General features: G+C 48.7%; 1 protein-coding gene across 2 annotated transcripts; it reads right to left on the bottom strand.

Moving 5' to 3' along the window:
- stk40 (serine/threonine kinase 40) lies at positions 1-26516 on the bottom strand. Of its 2 annotated transcripts, none has more exons than XM_062539315.1 (11): positions 26317-26516; positions 21729-21853; positions 20516-20601; positions 19530-19673; positions 16699-16944; positions 15416-15468; positions 10645-10760; positions 7142-7286; positions 6628-6747; positions 4956-5058; positions 1-4029 (listed from the first exon to the last, which is right to left on the bottom strand). In XM_062539315.1, exons 2-11 carry the CDS (start codon positions 21844-21846, stop codon positions 3811-3813), a joined length of 1350 nt encoding a protein of 449 aa, XP_062395299.1. In that variant the 5' UTR covers positions 21847-21853; positions 26317-26516; the 3' UTR covers positions 1-3810. The 2 variants fall into 2 exon arrangements, with proteins under 2 accessions (XP_062395299.1, XP_062395300.1); XM_062539316.1 differs by having other exon boundaries at positions 4974-5058.
- Between the last annotated feature and the right edge of the window lie 1473 nt (positions 26517-27989).

The following is a 27989-nucleotide window of genomic DNA, read 5'->3' as shown; positions in this document are numbered from 1 at the left end:
TTCCATATCAAAGTTTATTGCTGACATGCATGTAGAGATCTGATGAAGTACAAAAATATCTAAATAATTTGTCTTTTATACAAATTTGTTTTCATCTCTGTACAATTACCCAGTTTGTCTTTTAGATAGATACCCAACCAACCAAGCAGCTTACAACACCAAACTTGCAGATTTTAGACCAATTTCCACCACATTTCCACCAATGACAAGATCTATTTCCAGTTTTAGTATTACGCAAATTAGATATTAGGTTCTACCACATGAAAAACAAAAAAAATATTCACTTTCTCACAGTATGGTTCTTGTGGACTTTTTCCTCATAGTGCTATTATCTACTTGACCCATAATTCAATTTGGAAAACAATTACCTTTTTAAATTTCTGGCCTCATTCCAATGTCATGGTTGTGTGGCAAACCTTTCAAAAACCCATCATGCAAAAAAAGCACATCTTCTACATGTAGCTCCACAAATTTATACACTGATCATGCATCAACTCGGTTCTGAAGTCGGACTCCAATTATAACAACCACATGAAAACCAGCTACAAGCAAAGAGCACGTTTCAGCTCATCTCGGACAGTGATTTTTGTCGTGGACACGTCTTTCTACGCGGCTACAAGAACAGGCAACACACTTAAAAAAAACACCACTGATGTTTTCTTTTTTTTTTACCCAGGAAACCTACAGATTGAGTCTATATGAGAGAGCTGTGATGGTCACTGCACGCTCACTCACTTTAAAAAGCGGTTGGGGACAAGTGTGGCAAGATACCAGCTAATCCAGCTAAGAGAGCCTTGGTGGTCACGAAAGCCTTCTCTAACGGTTTCACTGACACTATCTAGCACGCGACAACACAGCTTTTTTTCACGTCAAAAGAATTCACATTGATGTGGGAGACAAAACTAATGCTTTCCTTTACCCTCCCCGTTCCCTTATGGTGGTGACACGACTTAAAATGAAAATCAATCTTCTTTCGCAAGTGGACAAAAAAAAAAAATCAAAAACATAGCGTTGGCATTGTACTGCAGGGTGGCAGCTCACTGGAGTCACACAGTTGTTGAAGCTCTACACGCACGTCGAAGCCAATGAGATGGGGGCTTGACACACTGGCCTGAGGTGTGTAGCACTGCATGGATCTTGCACGGTCAACATACTTAAAAATCACGGCTATAAATCAAATCTACATGTGCGATTCTTTTTTTTTCTTCTTTTTTTTTCTTTAAACTTACTTAAAAATAGAGCTATGCACAGTCAGTCTCGTTATTAGTGTAGCTTAATCAGGAACATGTGGCAACAATTATTTCAGACATCCCCACGTCCATCCCACCCATTAAAAAACAAAAATAAAAACAAACAAACAAAAAAACCTTCACTGAAGATAGCTAAAAACCGATACAGAAAGATCACAGCAATGGTTTACATAACAATAACAACAGGGGGGAAAAATGCTGACACATCTAGATGTGAGACACATTGCATTGCCTTAAGGAGAGAGGAAAAAAGATAACTACATCATACATGGTGGAATAAATAAAGCAGGATATTGAATAGCATGGAGGAAATCAAAATAGACCAAGCAAACACTTAGAACTTTTATACTTAGGCTGTTAGTGGACAGGTTACTCTGTCAGGAACTCGGCTAATGCAAAAAAAACTGAAAATAAACAAACAAAAAAGGCGTTCGGCAGAGAACCTTAGCTACAGTACTGCAGGATAACACTCAGGCCCAGTGGCACCAGCTCGGAGGAGTGAACACACACACAGACAGAGAGACAGACAGACATACAGACAGACAGACAGACAGACAGACAGACAGAACCCTTCAGTTGCTGATGGTGCATGAAGACGCACTGTGCTGCAGCAACTGCAGCAAGGAAAGCAACTGTTGGCCTGGGTCTGGGTAAACCCAGCTGTCACAAGCTCCTCCACCCTAGAGCTTTGAGCGTTGAGCATTAAGCAGAGTACGACTGCTGGGAGGACTGCTTTTTCAGAACCCCCCCTTACGGCTTTACTGCGTTACTTGGGCTACTCCAGTAATCTACGTCCACAAGGAATAGTCTCAAATATTCTTCTGGACAGGAGTCTGGAAATTTATGGTAAGTTTCAAGATACATGATTGAGATGCAAGAAGCTTAAAGAGAGCCAAATCACTTGCCACAGACAGCACTGAAGCCACTTTTGGCATCTGACGAGTGGCAGGGTTGCCCTCCACATAAACCTTTTTAAAAGTAAAAAAAAACCAAACAATAAGTGTGAAGAGTGGTTATGTTTGTTTTTGGGAGCTAGTACGCCTCATCTGGAAAATTATCTGGTTCAGTTCTTCATTGGTTTTTCTTTATCCATTTTATGCTCCGATTCCAAGTCTTCAATTATTTTTCTTTTTTTTTAAATCATATATTCAAAATACATGACTCTGGAGGAAGATTTGAGCATCTTCAGAAGACTCGAGGCAGCCGGAGAAACACTGCAAAAGATTCGATTTGAGAGACATCCACTCAGAGAGGGGAAATTACACCTCCAAACATCTGAACTTCCTTGTGATTCTAGGAGTGTTTGAGAATGGGTTAGGGCATTCCTGCCATACAATATCAATTTGGACTTAACCACCCAAATGGTCTTTCACCATTCTCAAATCATAGAGATCTACAAAAAAACTGCTACTTTATCAGAGGAGGGGGGAGGAGAGCTTATTCAAAAGGCTGTCATTTCTTTTTGACAACAATTACGCACCAATAATGACAATAATGCTCTTTTCCTGTGCTTGAGCCATCTCCACAGCTGAGACTCACTGAGCAGTAAATACTTAACACAACAAGACAAAACAGAGAAGACAAAAGAAGATGCTAGAGGTAGATTCACCGTTGTAGATACGGGTCGGAACAGTCCGAGTGTGTGCAGATGAGGAGAGGACCTGCGTCGGTCGTCACGGATACATACCGGACCGGCCCGACACAGGCCAACTGGTTTTGGTTAAAAGGAGAGAGAATGAGAGAGAATGAGAGAGAGAGAGAGAGAGAGAGAGAGAGAATGAGAGAGGGGAGAGAGAGAAGGAGAGAGAGAGAGAGAGATGGAGAGAGAGATAGAATGAGAGTGAGTGAGTGAGTGAGTGTGTGTGTGTATATGTGTGTGTGTGCGTGTGTGTGTGAAGTCTAGTGAGAAGGTGTCACGTCCATGGTCAAGTGAACTCAGGGTCCGAGGCGATTCTGTGGAAAAGTGCTGGGCGGGGGGGACAAGGCGGAAGATGAGGGTGGGAGGGCTGCTACATGATTCCATTCCTGTATTGCTGAAAGAGTTCACAGATCGAGGGTGGGGTGGGGTGGGCTTGGTAACCATCCATGATGAAAGGCCTACTACTGAGGACAGAGCCCAGACCTGCTTTGCTCAGTAAAGAGCATGGAGAGGAGAGGAGAGGAGAGATGAGGAAGCTGTGAAGTAGGGAGGACATTGCGGCTGTCGTGCCGGAGGGATCTTTCAACAAGTCCCTTCCCTCCTCTCGACACCGCAAGCCACGCCGGGTCTCCTCCATTTCGCTCTCCTTCTCTTCCTCTTCCTCTTCCTCTTCCTCTTCCCCTCCCCACCTTCTCTCAGGGCAAGGGCTGCTTTTGAAAGCCAATGGCATGTGTAGTTCTCTGGAGCCCCCTGGCCACTTAACAGCAGCCCATTCACCCATGATCCAACCCAACCCGACCCTCCCCCCTGTTGCCCACCTCCTCCATCTTCCCAGGAGAGCAGACCAGGAGGAGAGGAGAGGAGTTGGGGAGGGCGAGGGCGAGGGCAGAGGGCAGAGGGCAGGGGGCAGTGTGGCAGGGGCTACTTGCGCAGGTAGCGCTGGGCCAGCAGGGCGGCGTCCAGGGGGCTGACGGGCTGGGCGTCCTGGCCCAGGCGTCGCACGGGCGGCACGCTGCCGAACTGCCGCTGGCTCAGGAAGCTCTTGGCCTCGTGGATAGTGTTCTTCTCCTCGGCCAGCAGCAGCTGCTGCCGCATGTAGTTCTCAAACTCGTACTGCGACGACTCCTCCGTCACCTTCGCCTGGAAAGGGGCCAGAGAAAAAAAAGAAAAAACTGTTAACACCGCTGCACTTCTGACGGTCACAATTGAACACTAATGTTACAGTTCACGTAATTTTCGCTGTTCAAAAGCGCTTTTGCACACCTCTTTGTTAGGACAGGTGCGTGGGACAAGCTAAGGGTTACCAGTGATACTTATTGAAGAAGTCCTGCACACAGTTCATTATGCATGCAAAATGTTATCGTGTCAAAATGTTATTCACAACGTTTCAGTCATACGGACCTTCTTCACCTGAGGAACGTACATCTGACCGAAACGTTGGGATTAAAAACTTTTTTTGCATGCGTAATGGACTAATTCAATAAGTAATAAAAAAACATCTTACAATTTGACTGAAGTGTACCAGAGATATTAGCCTACGTTAAGCTATTACCTCTCTGCATCTACTGTAGATAACATTACAGGCTTCATATGGTTTCTGAGAATCAGACCATTGGAATTGTGGGCACCTGGCTTTGCTAGTGGAGTTGCTGACTGTTCAACTGAAAAGACTGTTTATCACCTAGCAGTGATGATCACAGCACAAGCTGTGAAGCTGCTGTTATGGACCTGTCTTACTGTTGTACCTCCACTAGCTCACCATAGGGGGGCGATGACAACTCACTGACAAAGTCTCAAAACATCACACAGGCTTCCTATCAGAGACAGTTCAGAGATGGGAGATTAAACCAGAGTGGAAGTAAAGCCAACCAGAAATCAATCCATCTTCAATCAAAATAAACTGAACTGAATAACAACACTGTTTTACCAAACAGGGTAATACAACTACAACGAAAAACCCCTAAAAAAACCCTAAATAAACATGTTTCACTCCAGTTTCTCTCCCCAGTTCAAACACTCCCCCATACCCACCCAGCCCAAAACTAGAAAAACCAAACTCCAGTCACCTGTCCCAGGGCGCTCACCTCCTGCAAATGCTCCGGGTGGTTCACCTGGTCGTCAATATCCGGCACCACCTGCAGAGGTCCGCTCAGCGCAGACACCGATTGCCTGGGGAGGGAACGATCGCGTTAGCATGCATTAGTCAGTGTGCATTCACCCGTGCGAAACCATGTACGCTCACATCCACTGTGCATACAGTACATAGTGTTCACACATAAGCACACACGCAACCACTGTATGTACATGTATATGCTGAATTAGAGCATAGAAGGAAGCTTGCAGAAACGTGCACTCCTTCACTCATTGGTTCGGAGGTGGGGACTGCGCAGAGTTCTGAAGGAACTTTGTTTGTATCCAGTCCCCTTTTCTTCACGGGTCTTAACAGAGCTCAAAAATGCTGATTAAGATTAAGAGTCTGTACTCATATACTTCCTTACAAAACACACAACAACATGCCTGAGGTAGGTGTGTGTGTGCGTGTGTGTGTGTGTGTGTGTGTGTGTGTGTGTTTTCCTCCTGGTTACAATCAGTCAGAAAGCATGACACAGACACAGACACACACACACACACTAGGACACAGTGAGGCAGGAATAGCTGGTTATGTAAATCCGTGGCATGGAGCTGCGCTGCTAGCCGATCTGACATCTGCTCTGCTGCAACCCAACACCTGGCCCTCTCCGCCAGGCCGCCGCGGAGATCCTGCCCCCCCCGGCACACACACGACACGAGGCTCCAGCAATTCACAGGCCAGCGCCAGGGCCTCCCTGCACCATATGCTTTACGGGGCACGGACGACGGCCCAATCCTGTCGGGGCTGGTCGGTCACATGCGCTTTTCAGTAGGCGGCACGAGCACGCCGCACGTGGATTTAAAAATGGCATTTTTAGCAAAATATGGGCCCGTGAATTTCCGTTGTGGTGCTTGGCTTGTAACCTGTAGTGTACAGGACACGGTATGTACTCATTATAAATACGTGTTGTAAATGTGTCTGTGCACACACGAGTACATTTTCCAGATGTTCTGAGTTATGTGCATCTGTTAAAAATATGCTCAATGGCTGAATAAAACAAATGGTGTAAAAACTACAGTGGACAACATGACGTACAGCACGCAGATGCATGGGGCCATTTTCTCCAGCGTGGCAAAATTCAGCACAACTCCTCAGCTCGGGCACACGTGCGGCCCTTCCTACATAATGCATACTGCAGCCCTGCCGCTCTCTACATAATGCTTCCTGTGCTGTGCTGTGCTGTGCTGTGCTGTGCTGTGCTGTGCTGTGCTGTGCTGTGCTGTGCTGTGCTGTGCTGTGCTGTGCTGTGCTGTGCTGTGCTGTGCTGTGCTGTGCTGTGCTGTGCTGTGCTATGCTGTCCTATGTTGTGCTATGTTGTGTTGACCTATGCTGTGCAGTCCTATGCTATGCCTGTGTTGTGCTGTGCTATGTTGTCTAATGTTGTGCTGTGCTGAGCTGTGCTGTGTGTCCTATGCTATGTGTGCTGTGTTGTGGTATGGTGTGCTATGTTGTGCTATGTTGTCTAATGTTGTGCTGAGCTGAGCTGTGCTGTGTGTCCTATGCTATGAGTCCTGTGTTGTGGTATGGTGTGCTGTGTTGTGCTATGTTGTGCTATGTTGTCTAATGTTGTGCTGTGCTGTGTGTCGCATGTTGTGGTGTGGACTCACCAGGAGGCGATGATGGTGCTGAGCGACTCCAGCACCTCGGACGCCGTCAGCCTCTGCTGGGGGTCCAGCACCAGCAGCTTACGGATCAGACACACCGTACTCTCAGACACACGGCCATCCCTGCAGCAGAGAGAGAGGGAGAGACCGAGGGAGATGGATAGAGAGACAGAGAGAATGAAAGCGAAAGAAAGGAAGAGGAATGAAGAAGGGACAAATGACAAATGTGTCTAGAGTTCACACCCATTAAGCAAACAAGTGCAACCCAACATGTGAAAAGGGGAACTATAAAAACAAGCAAGACCAAGGCTTTAAGGGAAATCATGGTCTTGCACAAGTCATCAAGTCAGAGCGTGAGATCCTGGTGTCTGTGTGTGTTTGTGGAAAGGCACTCAATCTGGAATGGCGTGTGTATGCGTGTGTGACAAAAGTAAATGCAATAACTCTGGAATGGTGCCTTTTTGCTTGTGTGTGTGTGTGTGTGTGTGTGTGTGTGTGTGACAGGGAGCACACTCACTCTGGAATGGAGTACTCTGCAGCCTTGATCTTGCGGAAGAGCTCCTGAGGTATGCTGTCGTAGAAGGGGAACTGGCCATACAGCATGGTGAACAGCACTACGCCCAGGGCCCACAGATCACTGGGCTTCCCACGGTACGGCCGGCCTGAAACACACACACACACACACACACACACACACACACACACACACACACACACACACACACACACACACACACACACACACACACACACACACACACACACACACACACACACACACACACACACACACACACACACACACACACGGGTCAGTCAGAGTGGCAACAGAATAACAGCAGCATCAGTCTATTGCTTTCCATGTCCAAAGGCTATTAGTATATAGTGTTATATACTGTACTAATAGCCTAACTGTGGGCTTCCCCCTCCTCCTGTAAGCTTCAGCTGCAGAGCATGAGACAGGGTTACTGACGAGCCCACTGACACAAACAAACACACAAACAACCTCACGACCGGCAGGCTCCAAGTCTAAACACAGGGTTTCTCAATGACTGTTAAACAGCCTAAATAGCCTATCCTGACATGACATCCATGCAAGTGTGTTTCAAAGGCACTCTAGCTAGCCATGTAGATAGCATGATAGGATGACTTCCATGCAAGTGTGTTCCAAAGGGACTGTAGCTAGCCTTGTAGATAGCATGATAGGATGACATCCATGCAAGTGTGTTCCAAAGGCACTGTAGCTAGCCTTGTAGATAGCATGATAGGATGACATCCATGCAAGTGTGTTCCAAAGGCACTGTAGCTAGCCTTGTAGATAGCATGATAGGGTGACGGGCCTATTCATGGCAGACCGGGAGAAAGTGTTTGTTTTCCCCCCAGTGACGGGAACATGGTCTATTCATGGCCTGTTTCAAAAGCACAGGCTATGACAAAGTGGCCATAACAGCGCTGACAAAGCAGCCCGTATCTTATTGTCCTGCAAAAGTAAACACCAGTGACACACACGAGAGAGGTGAGCAGACGGCAAAGACTCGGACGGACAGAAAACGGCAGCGTTGCCTCACAAGTTGTTTACTGCCCAGAAAAGGCACTGACGTAATAGACAGCCGAGCACAGAGCGCAGAGCGCAGAGCGGCGCTGAATCTGATCCGGGATCTGCCTCCGCAGCTTCTTCCCTTCACTTCTGATCCACTTTCCCATTAGGGGCCCATTAGGAGGCCGCTCTAATCTGATCCCTGCAGTCTCATCTGTGTGTGTGTGTGTGTGTGTGTGTGTGTGTGTGTGTGTGTGTGTGTGTGCAGTCTCATCGCGGAGGCTTTAGAGACCAGATGAGACGAGACGAGACAAGGCGCGCTGGGACGCGGTGCGGCGCACGGTGAGGGGGGCGGGGGAGGGCTAAGAGCCAGCGGATTGGCAGCGCTGCAGCATTACCTAACCTGTGGGGGAGGCGCCGGCGGGGGGGGGGGGGGGATTGCGCTTTACTCAACCAGGTCAAGGTCCACCAGGAGAGTGACCTCGAGCATCAGCCAGGGGGGGAAACACGGTGTGTGTGTGTGTGTGTGTGTGTGTGTGTGTGTGTGTGTGTGTGTGTGTGTGTGTGTTTTAGTGTGTGTATATCTCTGTGTGTTAGTGTATGTGTGTGCGTGTGTTCGTGTGTGTATATCTCTCTGTCTCTCTCTCTCTCTCGAAGACATGATAATGTCCTTTGCTGCCAGGGGGCTTGCGTGATTCATCGGTGCACAATGCCCCGATCCCCCTGTTCCCATGGCTCCCGAGGCTAGACAAGGTTAAACGCTAATGTGAGATCAATGCTGCATTATCACACACACGCTCGCTGGTAGTTTGATGACAGCATTTTTCTCGCCCTCACACAAATACACACACACACACACACGAGCGCGCGCGAGCTCTTACAAGCACACACACCCTTCCGGCCTTTTCCTCTCTAATGATGAGCTCGCAAACAGATAGAACAATGATCCATTCAGCTGCAGGAGAGGAAGTGGTGAGCTGTAAGCAGTTTCCGCACAGCCCAGCTGGGTGTGCGTGTGTGTCGAGTAAGTGAGTGTGTGCAAGCATATGAGAGTGTGAGAGTGTGCAAGCATATGAGAGTGTGAGTGTGTGCTAGCATATGAGAGTGTGAGAGTGTGTGTGTGTGTGTGAATATGTGTGTGCGTGAGTGTGTACACATGTGTGTGTGTGTGTGTGTGTATGTGTGCACGCATGTGTGTGTGTGTTTGTGTGTGTGTGTGTTTCACGCATTTGAGTGGGATAGCAGAGCCTGGTGGATAATGACAGGGAGGAGAGATTGTATTTTGCTGAGGGTGTGTTTGTATGGTGGAACTTGCCAGTGTTTGTGTGTGGGGGCACAACAGTAAGAGCGGGTAAGAGAGAGAGAGAAAGAAAGAGGTGACGGGGGCAGTGAACAGTGTGTGTGTGTGTGAGAGTGTGTGTGTGTGTGTGTGTGTGTGTGTGTCCATGCGCATGACTCACTGGGATGACTCAGAGAGGCTGTGGCCCATTGTTCAGCCGTCATGTTCCCTCTCATCTCCGGCTGGAATCTCGTCTGTGTTTTTACGACGGGGTCGGCGCGGTGTAAACAAGCCAGCGCCAAACACTGCCGCCGCCGCTGCTCCACGAGTCCGCCCTCCCCCTCCCCCTCCCCCCTCCCTCGTCGCCCCTGCCCAGAAAACGCCCCGGTAGCCCGCAAATCCTAACCCAAACACCGCCGGCACGGCACACACCCGGCACAGCTCCTCGGACGCTCACACACAAAAGGCTTGTGTTTACACAGCACGGCACGCCGTCAGCCAGCTACGTACATATGAAAGCATTACCAGAGAAACGGACTTGAGCATGTTTCAGTAAACCGTTTTTTGTCCAGTTTAATATGAGGTGACGCTGGGTGGCAATTTTGCTCTGATCTTTTCACACCCACTCTGAATGCAACACCAGACACACACACACACACACACACACAGAACTATTAGATGCTTTTTCAGCAGCACTGAGGACCAATAACAGCGTGTGCCCTGATTTCAAGCCCTCAAGTCATAACGTGTGGGCTAGTTTAAATAGCAGCGCACCGAAACTAGAAGCAAACATCTGCCCTGGCAACCCGGTGTTTGACAGCAGAGGGAAGTCTATCTGCCGGGGTGGAGGTGGTTTCATCACAGCACTCACACAGGTGGTGACTCACACCATGTGCATGTGGTGTGCAATGTGCACACATAACTGTCTGTGTGTGTGTTGTTCCTCGGGGAGATTGTGTGTGTGTGTGTGTGTGTGTGTGTGTGGTTCCACTGTGAGCATGTGATGCATGTGTGTGTGTGTGTGTGTATGTGTGTGTAAGTGTGGCTCCTTAGTGAGACTGTGATGCATGTGTGCAAGTCCAGTGTACAAGGGCAGCAGGTAAAAGCTTATTATCAGTGCTTGTGAAAGAAAGAGAGAGAGGGAGGGAGAGAAAGATTTTGTGTGTGTGTGTGTGTGTGTGTGTGTGTGTGCGTATGTCCTCACCGCTCAGCACGTCAGGACTGATGTAGGCAGGGCTGCCTCTCTGGTCCTTCAGCAGGTCCTCCTCGCTCACCAGATGCTTGCCCAGACAAAAGTTGGTGATGGTGATCCGATGAGTCCTGTTAACCAACAAACACACACACACACAACAACAACAAAAAAACGTTAGCAGAAGAACACACATACACACACTTTCACAGACAAAAAAGTTGGTGATTGTGATCCGATGACACACTCTCACACACACACACACCATGTCTTATCTCGAGTGGAACCTGAGGGCAGCCTCTGGCTCAAAGTGAAACCTGGTGGTGAGATCTGGTGCCGGGAACATCCTGCTTTCCTGGTATGCAGCTCAGCTCGGCTCAATAGAGCTAGACCCCATTAGCCAACACTCAGTCATGAGTGCGCCTGGTATGTGCAGAAACATGCTGCTTATCTGACTGTGACTAAAAGTGCACGCGCCGCACACACACACACACACACACACACACACACACACACACACACACACACACACACACACACACACACACACACACACACACACACACACACACACACACACACACACACACACACTCTCTCTCTCTCTCTTGTGGGAAGGGGGCCACTTCAGGACATTGTGTAAACGCAGCAGTCTTGCTCTTTAATAACACAGCCCACCCCACACACACACGCGCGCGCACACACACACACACACACACAAGCCCAAATATTTGACAAACAAGTGAGTCAACGGAGAGCTTGTAGCAGGGATGAGTAAGCCTGTGCTCTGGGGGAAACGGCTTTCCAAGTACCAGCTAAGCAGGGCACCTCCAGACACAACCCCTGCTACCCTGGAAATGACAACTGGCTCCATGTCGAAAGAGTTCTCACCACCACAAACAGGTAGGCCAGAACTGCAGCACGGTTTTGCAAATCTCTGAAGTTAGAACCAACCCAGTCAGGATCACACACACAGATACACACACACACAAACATAGACAAGCTGAGCCTTGATCTCGACCACATCCCTTTCTGCAGCTTCCTCAAAGCTCTCTCACTTTCACACAGCATGTTTGTGAGAGAGTGTGTGTGTGTGTGTGTGTGTGAGTCAGCTAGACAACACACAAGAAAAACACACATACCAATTCAGTGGAAACGTGTGGCCCAAATTTCCAAGGACACACCGAAGCGGATCTGAACTGCTCTCATATCCTGCTCAAATATCTTATGATTAATACGATATAGTACGACTACGAAGTATTCATATCATTATCATGCATAATACAACCAAACAGCTCCCACAACACACACACACAGGCCCTCCAACAGAGCCTTTGAGCAGCAGCAGCATTGTTAGCAGTGATATTATTAGCCGCTGTGCTGTGGCTGTGCAGGCTTGGAGGGGCCCTTGTGTTATAAATAACCCGCCTCTTGTCTTTAGCCCCCACTCATCACGACTGCGGAGGGGCCCTTGGTCCTCCTTCACGCCTCTCTCTCACTTTCTTTCTCTCTCTCCATGGCTAAGCGAGCGCGAGGCGTCCTTCCTCTTCATGACAGGACGGTCCGTGTGGACGGCCGCGTCATGCCCAGTCACGTCCTGCGCCGCCACTTCCTGGTCCATGTGACCAGCGGTTGAGGAGGAAATGGCGGGACTGAGAAGAAGGAGGAGGAGGAGCAGGGGGGAATCGGGCGGGCAGGAAATCTGCTTTGCCCACCGCGTGGATACCCACATCGCCCATGAACGCGGCAGGGGCTGCTGAGAATAGCCGTGCTGATGTCGGGGAAATTTAAGGGGGCGGGGGACTCGCGATGAGACTGCACACACACACACACACACACACACACAGAGAGAGAGAGAGAGAGAGAGTCCTGAATCTCCAGTCAGCGCTGGATTTGGTAGCTCGTCAGTGGGACGTGAGGGTGGATCCCCTGCGTCTAACCTGCACTGGTTTCCTGTCACACTGAGGTTCTGTGGGCGGAGAGGCGAGGGCGGTTTACTGTAGGAGGAGGGCCCAGGCTGGGGGGAGGTGTGTGTGCGCGTGAGTGTGTGTGTGTGTGTGTGGTTTACTGTAGGAGGGCCCAGGCTGGGGGGGGGGGGGGGGGGGGGGGGGTCACCTCAGTTCACACAGATGAAACTCTCGCTTTATCTAGGAAACGCTCACTGGGAAGACTGACTGTTTACGGACTTCACTCCGTTGCCAGTAAGTGATGATGATTTCATTGATGGCCATGAAGCGAGAGGACGCCTACAAGGAGTGTGTGCTGTGCTGCTCAAAGACCATATGGCCAGACCAGAGTGCTGAAATGTGGGACACCCTGGCAGGTGACACTTGGCGCGTGTGTGTGTGTGTGTGTGTGCTCATCAGGGTGTCACTGTTTGTCTTTAAGCTGATGCTTAAACTCAACAACTCGTTAGCACCTTCAAAAAGCACATCCAACTTGAGAATGGCAAACATCAGGGGCAGAGTGTGTGTGTGTGTGTGTGTGTGTGTGTGTGCTGTGCTCATCAGGGTGTCAATGTTTGTCTTGAAGCTGATGCTTAAACTCAACTCGTTAACACCTTCACAAAGCACATCCAACTCGAGAATGGCAAGCTGCTAAAACACCATCAGAGTAGTGTGTGTGTGTGTGTGTGTGTCTAGATCTAAAGAGAAACAATGAGCAGTTCCAGGACATTCTCTGACTGACTATGTCAACATGATGAGCCAATCCCCAGCAATCAGCAGCAGCCACATAACAGCTCATTTAGGCTGAGAGGAGTGAATCATGTGGAGAACTCCACTGACCCGTCTCGGCGAGGCCCAATGCAAGTTCAAACAGAACCAAGACAGCGTCAAACAACTAGAGAAACCAAACAACCGAGGGCAAAAACGAAACTACGCCAACGAAACATCCAAAAGATACAAGATAAGTGACTGATAGCATGAGGCCAGAAAGTAGCTAGGGTAGTGTGTGTGTGTGTGTGTGTGCATAGGTGTGTCAGAATGTGAGCAATTACTCTGTGTGTGTGTGTGTGTGTGTGTGTGTGTGTGTGTGTGTGTGTGTGTGTGTGTGTGTGTGAGAGAGTGAGTCAGCACTGAGTTATGAGCTGGCTTGGCAGCCACGGTCCTGTCTTCAGCTGGGACAGACTGTTCCCCTCTTCTGCTCGGAGCAGAGAGCCCGTGTCTACTTCAGCAACACAAACAGGACGTGTGCAAGTAGGGAGAGCAGAGCAGAGCGTGCGTTGGTGCATCAGGGCCAACTCACTGATAGGTGTCCAGCAGCTACACAGGTCTAGAATGCGGAGGAGACCGGGTGAGGGGAAAATAAGATGAGAAAGAATGCACACACACGCACGTCTCTTTACTGTATGCGTGTGTGTGTGTGTATTAATTCTACTTCATCAGTGAAAACTATGTGCAAATGGATGCAGGCCCGTACATGTGTGTGTGTGTGTTGTCATTTGAGACTAGAGTATTCACCACGACTCATGAATGCACCTTGTTAGGCTACAACTGCAGCAATGAAACACACCTGTGTGTGTGTGTGTGTGTGCTTACTACACTACTGTCACAAAGAGAGGGTGACAACTACCGATGCGCTCTATGCAAGATCCCTGGGAAATGCTTTGCAAACAATCGATTGTGGTTGACTTCGATTAACTCAAGAAAAGCCCGAAAAAAACACTGCTAATAAGCTAGCATAAGTAACCCCACACGCGCATGGGACCGAACAAGAAAGACCTCTTGCGTTAACACAGGATTGCACTTCTGCATGCTGTCCATCATTGCTGTGTCGTTGTCGACACACGTCTGAACTAAAAGTCGATTCATCCACTGGATGTCTGTGGTGTCACTACGGTGAGAGAAGCTCACTGCACAGAAACCCTATGGAAGCGCACACAAACACACACACAGGCGTCTGTGCGTATTCACATGTTTGTGATTTTGAGCTTCCAGACGTGATGTGTGGAGATATGACTGACGACACCACGCCAAGCTCGCGGGCCAACTGCTGCTCCAACTGACAGCCACAGACACAAGCCAAACAGAAGATCCCAAAGGCGAGGCAATAACATGCGTCTCAACTAGACACAAGCCAAACAGAAGATCCCAAAGGCGAGGCAAGGACATGCGTCTCAACTAGCGCCGAAACAACAAAGTTGCTTCAGACCCTCAAGCTTTACTCTACGGCTCAGCAACTGACGCGGCTTCTGTATCTGGCACCTCTTGCATTAGTTATGTGAGGCTATGAGAGAGAAGCCAAGTGTAGAATTAAAACTCTGTCAAGCACAGTGAAGGCAGTGGTGTGTGTGTGTGTGTGTGTGTGCGGCACACATGGTGCTCAGGGAGACGAGGGCTTTACGGATGAGGAGTGTGTGTGTGTGTGTGTGTGTGTGTGTGTGTGTGTGTGTGTGTCTCTCTCCGCCTGGCCTGGCTGATGCAGGGCACTCCACTCGCTGACCTGAAAGTTCACCACATCACACCACAGCCCTGCTTACTACAGTCCACACCCACCCCCCTCCCAAAAACAGAACAAAGCAGACACGTTGCCGTTTGGCTGCCTTCCCAACTCCTAGCACTGGAGTGCTCCCACCACAGAGTATGAGTCACACAGGGCTGGGAGAGAGGGGGGGGGGGGGTCTGCAGACGCCCTCAACCAACCTACTAGCCTGCCTGCCTGCCTGCCTGCCTGCCAGTCAGTCATTGTGTGGGGCTCCAGCAAAGGGAAACAAGACTCAAGTCTGTAGGTGCCAGGGGCCCAAGAGGATGATGGGAAAAGAAGGGAAAGGAGACCAGGCTCTTACCTCTTGTTCAGCACCATGTTGCCCAGCTTCAGGTCACGGTGCACAATGTTCTTCTGCACGGAGAGACAAGAGCAGAGGAGGAGAACAATTAGACACATGTGACTGAGGTGGTAAAAAACAAAAGTTTAAATCACGCACAACCAAGTTATTCAGGTGCAGGATGGAATATATACGCATCAAAGAAAAAAAAATGAAGATCTGCACAACAGAGAACTCCCCAAAAAAGTTCCTTTTATTTCTTTAGTTCGAAACATTTCAAGCCCTTATGGCCCTTCCTCAGACTTCCCAGACTGGACAGTTCCAAAAATAGGACTTTGGTTATTCTATTGCTGTAACTTTAGCTGAAAGGTTAAAATGCTTAAATGCTAACAGCTTAAATGTTATTCTATTGCAAGTGAAAGTCACTTTGGCTAAACGTGTCTGCTACATAATGAATGTTAATGACTTCAGGGGCAGAGCACACCAAAAAAAAAAAAAAAAAACACAAAGAAAGTCCGCTGACCAATTAAGAGTTACTATGGATTGCACAGCAGGAACTGTTTTCGCGAATCGAGCTTTCACACAGAAGTTTTTCAACAATGGAATAAGAAAAAAAGGGGAAGACGGTCGGCCTTGTGATGGAGACAAAAAAAATCGTACATCCGAGCAGAAGCGAAAGAGAATCTAGAACTTCAGTGGGAGCTTCAGTTCCACAGTATCATCGAAGCACGCTCAGAAGTAACAATCTGACATGGCGTTACAAAAAAAAAGAGAGAGAGAGAAAAAAGGTGGAGAGGAAGGTTCCCATATCTGATCTGAGCCGTTGTGGGTTCATGAAGCCCTGAAGACAGCAGCTACAGAGCGTACAGCTCAACTCATTCAACACACTCTACTCACAGCTAAACACACACACACACACACACACACACACACACACACACACTCTACTCACAGCTTAACACGTAACACATTTGGGGGTATGGTCAGATGGTCTGGCCAGCCGTACGCCATATGTGTGAATGAGGTGTTAAAGGCAGACAGTCGGTCACGCACACTTTGTACCGTCAGTCTCACAGACACAGAGCTGTGGTGTCCGCACCTTGTGCGGGGCCTCCACCAAGCACGCGTGTGGACACATGCGCTCACACACCATGCGCATGTGTGCACACACACACACGCTCACGCTCCTTATGCAGGGCCTCCACCGCGCGGATGTGTACACACACACACTCACACCTTGTGCAAGGCCTCCCCCCATGCGCATGTATACATACACACACACACACACACACACACACACACACCTTGTGCAGGGCCTCCACCACGCGCACCACGTCGTAGAAGATGACGATGGCCTCGCGCTCGCTCAGCCGCTTCTCCTTGATGACGTAGTGCTGCAGGTTGATGAGCTCGGCCGTCTTGTCGCTGAAGTCGTGCGCGCACAGGCAGTCCAGCACCAGGCAGATGCGCTTCTTCATGCGCCGCACGCGGCTCGCCTCGCCACCGCCGCTGCCAACGGTGCCCTCCTCCACCATCTCGTACGCACGGTCCTGTAGGGGGGGGGGGCAGCAGAGAGAGAGACGACGTGTCAAAATCACCGTTACAGAAAGAGAAAGACGAGGCCACGTCACAGTTACTTACAGGGAACAGTTACAGAGAACTGGGAGAGACAGACAACGCGGCATCACATCACAGTTACAGAGAACTGGGAGAGACAGACAACGCGGCATCACATCACTGTTACAGAGAACAGTTACAGAGAACTGGGAGAGACAGACAACGCGGCATCACATCACTGTTACAGAGAACAGTTACAGAGAACTGGGAGAGGAAGACAACGCGCCATCACATCACTGTTACAGAGAACAGTTACAGAGAACTGGGAGAGAAAGACAACGCGGCATCACATCACAGTTACAGAGAACTGGGAGAGACAGACAACGCGGCATCACATCACTGTTACAGAGAACAGTTACAGAGAACTGGGAGAGACAGACAACGCGGCATCACATCACAGTTACAGAGAACTGGGAGAGGAAGACAACGCGCCATCACATCACTGTTACAGAGAACAGTTACAGAGAACTGGGAGAGAAAGACAACGCGGCATCACATCACAGTCACAGAGAACTGGGAGAGGAAGACAACGCGCCATCACATCACAGTTACAGGGAAGGGGAGGGGGGAGGGGAAGAGACGAGACCGTGTCACAGTAATGGAGAACAAGGAGAGAGACTAGGCCACTCAGCACATCACAGTTACGGAGAACTGTGTGCATGTGTGTGTGTGTGTGTGTGGGGGGGGGATCATGACTGATGCAATGCAAACAAAGATCAGTGGCTGACTGCTGACTTCTGACTGACAGACAGACAGACAGACAGAAAGATGGGGGAGAGAGAGGGAGAGAAAAAGAGAGAGACGGGTGGAAAGCAAGAGAAAGAGAGAAGAGAAGGGAAGTGAAAGAAAGCAATTGAAAGAAAGGGTGAGAAAAGGAATCAGAGAGATGGAGAGCATGAGTGTGAAACGGAGAGAAAAGAAAGAGATAATGGACAATAACGGATGGATAATAACTCTAATTATGAGTCACGGAAGCTAAAATAAAAGCACAAACGACACAAGGGGGGGAAGGGGGAGGGGGGGTGTGTGAAAAGCAATTTAAACAGCACAAAAACGAGAAGTGAGCACAGATTAGTTTCACACCAACTCAGCCCTGCTGGAGTAGTGATAAGATCGTTGGCTTTTGTTTGAAAACTACAGCCTGCCTAAATTGCAGCCCCAAGGCTTAAAATGTGTACCGATGATAATTCCCCTACCTCTGTATTCAGAGAGTCACCCTGCCGACCAGGCCGCTATCTCCCTATCTGCATCACAAAGGCACTGTAATTGGCCTATTCGGTTGAGCCGGTGAAACAGGGGGGGGGGGGGGCTGGCTGGCTGGCTATTATCATTTCTATCAACAAGGGAGAATATGGAGGCTAGACCTGAATAAAAGCTACTCTCCTGCAGTCATCCGAGAACACGAGGACTGACATAACAGCCGGCCATTGATCTCTCCAAGCTGAGAATGGAGTGTGTGTATGTGTGTGTGTGTGTGTGTGTGGGGTGTGTGGTGTTCGGGGAAGACTGAGCTAGAGTATCCTGGGAGAGCTGGGCTATAATTAAACCCACTCGGCCTCCCAGCCTGCCTGACTAAGAGAGCCCACAATAAACCCGATCGATAGGGCGTCTGGGAGGGAGTCGACCTCAGCACAACTCCGCGGCCGTGCAGAGCCAGAGGAGAGGGGGAGAGAGCGGGCCAGAGAGGAATGACCACAACAGCAGCGAGAGAGGCTACACACAATGATCACAAAGGATGCAGAGAAAAAAGCTGGCCAAAAAAAAACGACAGTCCATAGCAGTCACTGTGTCCATGATTGAAACAAAAAAGTAAAAAAAAAAAAAGTAAATTCGATGAGTGTGAGTGTGTGTGTGTGTGTGTGTGTGTGAGAGAGAGTGACCAGCTTGCCCTCTCTGTTTTTCCATCAGACAATTACTGGACGAGAACAAAAAGGCACACAGACAGGGATTACTTACGGGCAGATGTGAGCAGTTTAGCAATAGGTGTTGCATGCGCGCATGCGTGCGTGTGTGTGTGTGTGTGTGCTCTTGCGTGCTTGGCAGCCTGCAGATGGACTGCATCCAGTGAGCGTTTGCCCTCAGGTGTTCGTAACACAACAGCACAATGATGTATGAGTGCACCCGAAGACACTGCACTTCTGTAGCTGGTCTATTTTTTTTGGCGGTAGAGTTGGACATGCAGGTGCCGTGCCGTACATACTTTATTGAGATGTACTGGCAGCCGGTTTAAGGGTAAATCCAATGACACTCCAGATGCTACCGATTCAAGTTTGAGTTGGGGAAATATAAATAAACTCGGATCAATAGATCAATCTAATTTGTATTGTGTCTTTTTCTGGTGAAAGTTGCAGACACACGTTACACATTATGGGATGCTCCAGATCTGAGTTTGTGTCACCCTGTTTAATATACAGCTTACCACTGCTTTACAGTGAGGAGTGAATCAGCAGTGTATGTGAATCAGTGGCACGTGTGTGTGTGTGTGTGTGTGTGTGTGTGTGTGTGTGTGAAAGCATACCTGGAACAGGCCGTGATGGTGCACCACTCCGTCCTGGTTGTGCAGCAGGGACAGCAGCGAGTACTCGGTGTGCAGCAGCATCTTGCCCTGCCGCTCCTCCTGCGTCTCCCCTGCCCCGTCCACACGCTCCTCCAGCGTCAGGATCTGCACCACAGGTCAAAGGTCAAAGGTCACGCTCGCGCCACCGACTCACGTACACATACACGCCCCCCTTTGACATTTATTAACACTGCAGCACGCGGCCCTGTTCAAATTGCGCTTTGTCCCGCTATCAATACATCAGCAGCACATTAAACTCCAGGGAGACTCTGGCCAACAACTAAAGAAAAGTGACAGCGGCCAAAACAGCCCCATAAAGAGTGAGCGGTTTCCCCTCCGGCCCCACTGTGTACACACTGCCAGGAAGACTGTGTGCGGACAGAGTGGTGTGACGCTGTCTGTCCACACTGGAGTGTAAGTGCCGGGCCACGTCTGTCTGTCTGTCTGTCTGTCTGTGTGTGTGTGTGTCTGTCTGTGCCGCGGGGCACGAGGGGGTCAAGAGTTCAGCGTGTGGCACTGGCTCTGTCCACTCAGCTGCCAAGCCTCCTGCCTGACCGCTTCCTGAGGCGGACGGCAGGCCTGTGATGAAGCAATTATTTAATAGCCCCCCCCCATAAACGGACTGTGCGCCGCACACACACACACAGCTCCGGCCTGGCCCTGGTACAGGAGCCGTAAAAAAGACTGAGGGGGGGGCGGTCAGCATCAAAGACGTTTGCACAGGAGGGGAGGTCAAAGGTTCAGGCCGGAGGCAGAGACAGTAGTGGCTTTTGTTTGGCAGATGATGCCCTGTTCCATCAGCCCCCCCCCCCCCCCCCCCCCACCTCACCACCATCCCACCCACACTCACACACACACACACACTCGAGAATGACTAGGCAAGCCAAGTACAGAGGGAAGAGTAGCAAGGAAATACGCACAGACACACACACACACTAATCACTCACTTTGAGCTGATAGAAGTCATCTGTTCCGTCCTTCCTGGCCAAACACTGGACTATGCTGGGCACTGGTGAGTTCCCCAGTCGCGGTCCTGAAGAAGAGAGAGAAAGAGTCAGTCTAACACACACACACACACACACACACAAACTTTCATTCACACAAAGCTGTGCTTTACGCAAAAGTGGACCACATTTTGTCATTTGAACTGGACGCATATCTACCTATTCATTTACTACAATTATATTGTAAAATATGAAACACTTATTAAAACACCTACAAGCTATAAGTCATAATTGCATTTGCTTAGGCTTGGTGTTGATCCTCACTGACTGCTTTGAACAAAAAACAAATAAGTAAATGCAATGTAACCCACTTCAGGTAGATAGTCTCACTCTAATGGTGTTGGAACGCAAGCAGCCAAACAGAAGTAGCTGTTCCTTTTGACACCTCCAATACAATTAAGATACTGACATTTCAAAAAAGGCTTAAGAGAGTCAGCGAGAGCCTCTCAGCTCAGAAAGACTCCTACAGCAGCTATAAGCATAGCGTAAGAGACGCCGGGAGGCTTAGACGAGCATCATTTAAACTGAAGTGAATGGCGAGAGGCCGAGAACAGAACAGAGTGCAATTAGTGCAAACAGATGTGCCGGCATTCCCCGGGTCTGGGGGGGGGGGGATGAGGACAGCTGCCCAAGCAAAAGGTGGTTAAATGGGACACAATCCTCTGCAATGCCTCCCCACCCACCCATCAGTGGCCCTTATCACAACAATAGCCGTCGACACGGCACGCTGACGAAAGTCGCGCCTTTGCAGGCCGTGGGAGGGTGCAACTAAGTACTTCAGCCTAACCGTTTGCACAACTGTCTTGAGGGGGAATTTAAAAGAAAAGTGGGTCCTCCCAAAAGAAAAGGAAAAAGAAAAAAAAAAAAAAAATATCCTTCCCCCAGTTTTGCAGCACACTTACGCCTGAAGTCACGGAGATCAGGAAGGAATTCTTTACATTCTTTTCTCAGGCACACAGAAGCCCCCCCCCTTCTTTCATCTTGTTTTCCCCCTTTCCTGTACGCACTGACCAAGACATTAGGCGAGCACTTTCTTGCGCAAGACTCCCCTACCGCCCCTTCACTCACTCAAACACACACACACACACACACACTCCCTATAAGGAAAGCGAGAGCGTAAAAGCAAAAGTAAAAAAGAAATGTGTGACTTTCTTACCCAGTACAAACGGGCCGGCTCGCTTGGCGTTGCTGCCTGCTATGCCCGTGCACAGTAGCTTGCTGGCCCGGCCGGACGATTCCCCTGCTCCCCTCTCTGACGCACGGCGCTTGGACATCGTGGACCTGCGGCAGACAGAAAAACAATACGGCAGTTAGTTAGACAGGGGAGCAAAGAGCACTAGGTGAAGCACTGTTGTGTAAACCAACACAGACAACAATCTGCATGCACGCACGCACACACACACACAAACACACACTCAACAACACTACCGGCGTACACAATAAGCACCGTGGTTGTGCAAGTCCTGCCCAGCAAACTGCACTCAAACAGAAACGAGCCCTTGCGAACGGAACTCTGGACTGTCCACCGTGGATGGACGGCTCCGAGGTGTGCGGACAGGAGAGCAGCGACCCTCTGCTGCAGTGTGTGTGTGTGTGTGTGTGTGCGGCTGGTGGCAGAGCACGAGTGCGAGCAGGAGCAGGCTGAGTAACCCCGTCCACTTCACACAGCCCCACCGGCACCACTGGCAACAGCAGGCTGACTCATAGGCAAGATGATACAGATAGGGGGAGGGAGGAAAGAAAGAATGGAGTGTGTGTGTGAGACAGTATGTGTGTGTGTGTGTGAGAAAGGGGGGGGGGGGGGGGTACTCACAACCTGGCCCCTCCTTTCCCTCCTTAGGCAAAACACACACACACATCTCCCACCCCCTCAATTTGCTAACGGCAGACCGTTAAAGGGGTCAATCATCGGCAGCTCATGAAGATGAGGCCATGTCAACAGAGGGTCCTGCTGATGACACCAGGGCTGAGAAAATCGGTGCATAAACACACACACACACACAAACACACACACACACACACACACACACGATGGCATCGACTGTAGCCAGCAGCTAGAGCACCCATGAAGAACATCAAGAGTCAGGGAAAAGCAGGCTGGAATTACCCCCAAATGGCACAGGGGCATGGATGGAAAGCATGGTCACATCCACCAAAATAGATAGCTTACTTTTTTGGTTTGGCTCTCAGCTCCTTTACATTTCGTTTTTTCCCCTCTTCTCCTCAATCCTCGCGCTAAGGATTGTGGTTAATCTGCTCAGCCGTATCTACTGAGAAATCAGCATTTAATCTGGCTGAAGCATGACTGTCACTTCCTCTCCCCTTTCTCTATAAGCGGATATTTGTGGTTCCTATTTTCGCTCTCTCGTTTTCTTTTTTTTTTTTTTCGGACGGGAACACAGCGGCACACGACATCAACTTTCATTTCGCCGCCGCGACGGCGGGCCAGAGGAGTGCACAAGCACGTGCCTTCGGAGCAGCAGGGCTGCTGAGGAGAAACAGAAGAAACATCCACCAGCGGCGGCGGCGCTGGTCGGGGCTTGAGAGGGATTTGTTTTGAGTAGCTGGTGGCTTCCTCTAATGTGATGAAACGCTCTCGGCTTCCCGTGACGGACGCCGGCGGCGCTAGTCCCGTTAGCGGCGGCGGTGGTGGTGGTGAATCACGCTCAGCCCAGAGGTTCTCTCCGGCTACGACGCGTCAGGAATACGAGATACCAGAGGATGACACCAATGAGACCAATATGCACGCACGCACACACACACACACACACACATATAAACGATCATGCAAAACACCTCTTGAAATGTCCATGTTTGAAAGAGACAAAAAAAAAGCAGTTTGAGAGACCCAAGCAGTGCTAGGCAACAGTGCTCCTCAATGAGCACAAAATGGTTCACTGCGTCCTAAAACCAAACAAACAAGAGCATGATACAGAGAAAGGCTCTCTATTGCTGCAGACGTTTACATTCTCTCACAATGTCATGCCGACTTATTTTAGGTGAGAGCTTTCTCAACATGTCTGGACATTTTGCAATCAGTTTCAGTTTGCCATCGTTGCCACCTACACAGATCCAAATTGTGAGAGGCTGAGTTTACACCGTCAGTTGACACTTGCCAAACAAGTGCCCGTAGCATGTGTATCCTCCCGGGCATTCACACACATTAAGAAACACACACACAAACACACACACACACACTGGGGTAAACTAAGGACAGGCATTGGCAATCCTTCTGCCAGAGACACAGAGCGAGAGTGAGAGCGAGCAGAACATTCTGCCAGGTCGGGCAACAGTTGGCAACCATTAAGCATGAATCATCCTCTTTGAGAATGACTGTTCAGTGTCCAGACAGACGACAGCGTGACAGACTGTGACTGAGTATCGTGATTGTCACACAGAGGAGTGCGCCGCACGCCCGGTGCAGCCTCCACAGTTGTGCCGCCCGCCACCGACCTGCCTCCTCTGGCTATTTGAGAGGCAAGGCCACTCTGCTGGACAGGCCGTTTCCCAGGCAGCCATGTCAGAATGGCAGTGACTAGGGAATAGACAGCCTTCTGTACAACAAAGCTGGTATTCATTCATAAATACAACAATGGCCCGGACTTTGGGATTGAGGGAAGGGGCATTAGATCCCATTTCAAGGTCATGTGTTTAGCAAGCATGCTTTGTTATCTTTCAACCTCTGACTGCAACTATGCTTCAAAGTCATTGTTGAGAAAATGATGAACAAATGTCTTTGTCTTTTGCATATGGGGGCTCTTCAGGTGACTAGCCTAAACAGCAATGTTTGGGGAAGAAATAAAAAAACATAGGCCTATCCCTCACATCAAAGGGTATCATGCATAACACCACTGCAAAGACTAACATCAAGGGGGACGGATTGAGGGGGAGACAGAGAAAGCAGAGGCACACCTAGTCTGATTCATATTATCTAAGACAAGAGTGGAGGCACGCTCCTCTCCCTAGCCAGCACGCAGTTCTGAAAATAGCCCAGTACACTGAGCCGGGAGACACCATAGGTGGCATGAGATCCACCCACTATCTGGTTTAACAGCCATCGCCAGCACTCGCCCTACCTCGCTAGCGAGGCATCCAAACCACGCGTCTGCTAGCTCGCTGGGTTCAATTACCCGCACTGGAAGACAATGTTCCCGGAGGAAGAACCCAGAGAAAACAGACCACAGACTACGGTGATCAATCAACACCGCTGTGTAAACACGAGCACGTGGACTGGCCAATGGTAGAACAAAGTTCCCCCAAAATATATCGTGGTTGTTGCAAAAAGAAGCATTTACCATCAACGATACCGGGTAGAGAAAAGGTTGAGATTGACCACAAACACAAAGTCAGGAGGAGGATTTAGCTAGTCAACATTATGAGATCTACAGCGACTGAGCTGCAGACAGTGCTGCATGGAGACAAAAGACAATGCCACAAAGTAATGTTAGCGTAGTAGGGTGTGGAAAATCGGACGTTACCCAAGGGCTGGTAACCAATATTCTATGAAAGGAAAACAAGATGTTCAAGCGGTTGCACAGTAACGTTATTTAACACAGCAGATTAACCCTAAGGTAGCTGCTATACATTTACTCACATTGGCTCACGTTAGCCTTATTACTATGCAAAATTGCAAACTCAGGCAACTCCAGTCACATCTTTCTCGTTACCATCATCGTTGCTACGAATCACTGACTTGCAACTGAATAAGCTTCAAAATTCTGAGTGCATCACCAAATAAGTTCATGATGCATGTAACGTTGCTCGGAAGGACAGATTGATCAAATCCGTCCAAATAAGATGTGCAAAGTTAACCATATAACTTTTAGGTTGTGGCTACACTGCAGATATAATGTTCGTTCGGAGAAGAAAACACAGACGCATTCAAATCGGACACCACTTGCTAAATTAGCGATGAGATAATGTTAGATGAAGGTCCGCAGATGCCTGTTATATTGGCATTTTTTTTCGATAACGTTAGCTGACCGCTAGCATTTCTAATTTCACCGACGTTAACGTTATGCATCCAGTTATGACTCACAGCAAAAGCAGCTACGGCGGTTAAGGCATCGTAATGTATGGGGTCAATTCGAACATGTTCAACGCAGCGCATATCACGCAAACCCCGAGAGTTATATTAAGATAACGTTACAAACCAGAAACAATTGTCCAAGACGTTCGCAGACATATCTTTCTGCACAAGAATAGGCAGAACTAGCTGGCTAGATAGCTATCGCTAGCTACTAACATTAGAGCAGCTTCTAACAACGCTAACTCGCACTAGCCAGACACCAAACGAATGCTGCACACACAACCACAAGACCACAATACACAACACAAGCACATGGAACGATGACATCCGAGTTGCCACACATACCGTTTGATTCATGCAAAATGCTAACATAGTCTATGCCCACTAAATTCTAAGGCGGTTGATAACTTCGGGATGTAGTTATCCTTCCTAGCGACAACTGGCTAGCCTCTGCTAACGTTAGCAAAACTGGTAAAGGCAACTCAGACGCTGAGTTGAACAATATCGCCTGTTTACATAGCACAATAAGTAACAAGAGCAGCGCTCAGGTTGAAAAATATGCCTTTCGCATAGGACTCTACATATCACACATGTGTATACTAACTCGTCTGGGTCTTTACACAAAGTAAAATAGCTGACTAGCTAGTGAGGTCGCGACCAAACTCGGTTCAAATCTCAGATGAGTCGACTGAAGGGCTCTTTAACAACAACTTACCTCGAGGTAAAACCGCCGAGAAAACCGTACGTGCTCTACAACCGGAGCATTTTAAACTCACAAACTCTTCAGATTCAGTATAAAGAAATGTTTTCAAAACAAAAGGCTGGATACTCCGCAAATTTTAAGTTGTTTTACTACGGAATAGTGCAGCCAGGAAAAGCCTTCTTTCGACGGCTCTGATCACATCTTTCCATAGCAGCACCACCTGACAACGGAAATGACGCACATTGAATGAATGACAGGATTGCTCAGCCAATAAAACAACCACTACAGTCAATTACCATTCAGCAATCTATCATGTCTACCCTGCTCTGATAGAAACAAGACTATCCCACTGATGAGGTAAAGTTACATTAGTATTTAATGTATTATGCTCAATGGGGGCGGGGTATTTGCTTACAACAGGATCATTGACAACTGCATCCAAAATGATGACTCAGTGAGTTGGCCTACAATGGCCAATACATCCCTATTCATAATTTTCTTCAATGAGGTTGGTGCATTCTCAAAGGACCTTCCATTTCATAGACCAGTGCCGAACTGGATGATTCTAACCAACTATAAATAAAGGAATTGCAATTGAGAAAATGTTATAGGCCTTCAGTAACGTCATATTCGGCTAAATTTGACTGATGAGAATATGGGTGGCTAAAATCCAACTCATCATGGATCACAAACAGTCCCTACTGGCACTAGTGCTGTTTTGTTTTACAATTATGAATCACACTGCATTCTTGGCTGACATTTTCGGAGGCAGTTCACACAGTTCACGATCCGTTTTCAGTGTGTGATCCATATTTAGCCCACCTCTGCATAATCAACAGTCCCACCCACCCCTCCAAGCCTGTGACCAGTGGGAAGATGCGGGGCCCGCTAATCAAACAGAGAGGACCATTTAAAGGGCAGCACCTGAGGTTGGACTCTGTAGCTTTCCTGTTCTGACTCAGCTCTTGCCCTCCACCACATGAAACATTTATGACAGCCTGTGGCTTATCGGCCGGCCCACTCCTTTAGAGGTGTGGAAACTCTGATTCATTCTGTGTATGCCCACGGGCAATGGAGAAAATATTTTAAAAAGAATGGCAGGAGAGCGAGAGAGAGAGAGAGAGAGAGAGAGAGAGAGAGAGAGAGAGAGAGAGAGAGAGAGTGAGAAGTGCACCAACAGACAGCAGATAATCTTTTTGCATGGGTGTGTTTCCTTTTGTCTGTTTAATGATTGACTTTAAATGTAACATGCTGAGATGTTCTAGCGATTTAAGCTTACTTAATTTAGCTGCAATGATTTATCTAGTGGGTGGCCGATTCTAACGTTCAACAGAATAAACACACAGTTTGTACTAGTTTACTTCATAAAACCTTTATATTAGAAACATGTTTCAGGCTCAGAACCCCACTGTGGGACCTCCATAATACATATTGTACAAAACAGCTCATTAATAAGCCATTTACAAAATAGATTGCTCCAACTGCCCATTCAAATGCAATTGATCCCATTGAGAGGAATTGCTTTATTATCCCCTTATAGCAAGTTTTTTTTTTTTTATCTGTCATACAGCCTCCATGTGGTCGAATCTTGTGGCTATGTAAATGAGGATGTTTGTTTTTGTGGTGAGAGAATTTCATTGTTGAAGTAGCATTAAATCAACACTCACCATATAACGGCCATCTGA

The sequence above is a fragment of the Sardina pilchardus genome, chromosome 6 (assembly GCF_963854185.1).
Source record: "Sardina pilchardus chromosome 6, fSarPil1.1, whole genome shotgun sequence".
Classification (NCBI taxonomy): Eukaryota; Metazoa; Chordata; class Actinopteri; order Clupeiformes; family Clupeidae; genus Sardina; species Sardina pilchardus.
This window is presented reverse-complemented; position numbering and strand designations above follow the sequence as displayed.

Bases quoted from the DNA above. Each gene is read 5' to 3' on its own strand.
- stk40 (XM_062539315.1), bottom strand. From the start codon at position 21,846: ATGTCCAAGCGCCGTGCGTCAGAGAGGGGAGCAGGGGAATCGTCCGGC. The intron at 15,469-16,698 runs GTGTGTGTGTGT...CTCTCCGTGCAG, and splicing joins TGGTGGAGGCCCTGCACAAG to AAGAACATTGTGCACCGTGA. The intron at 7,287-10,644 runs GTGAGGACATAC...TGTGTGTTTCAG, and splicing joins CAGTCCTGACGTGCTGAGCG to GCCGGCCGTACCGTGGGAAG.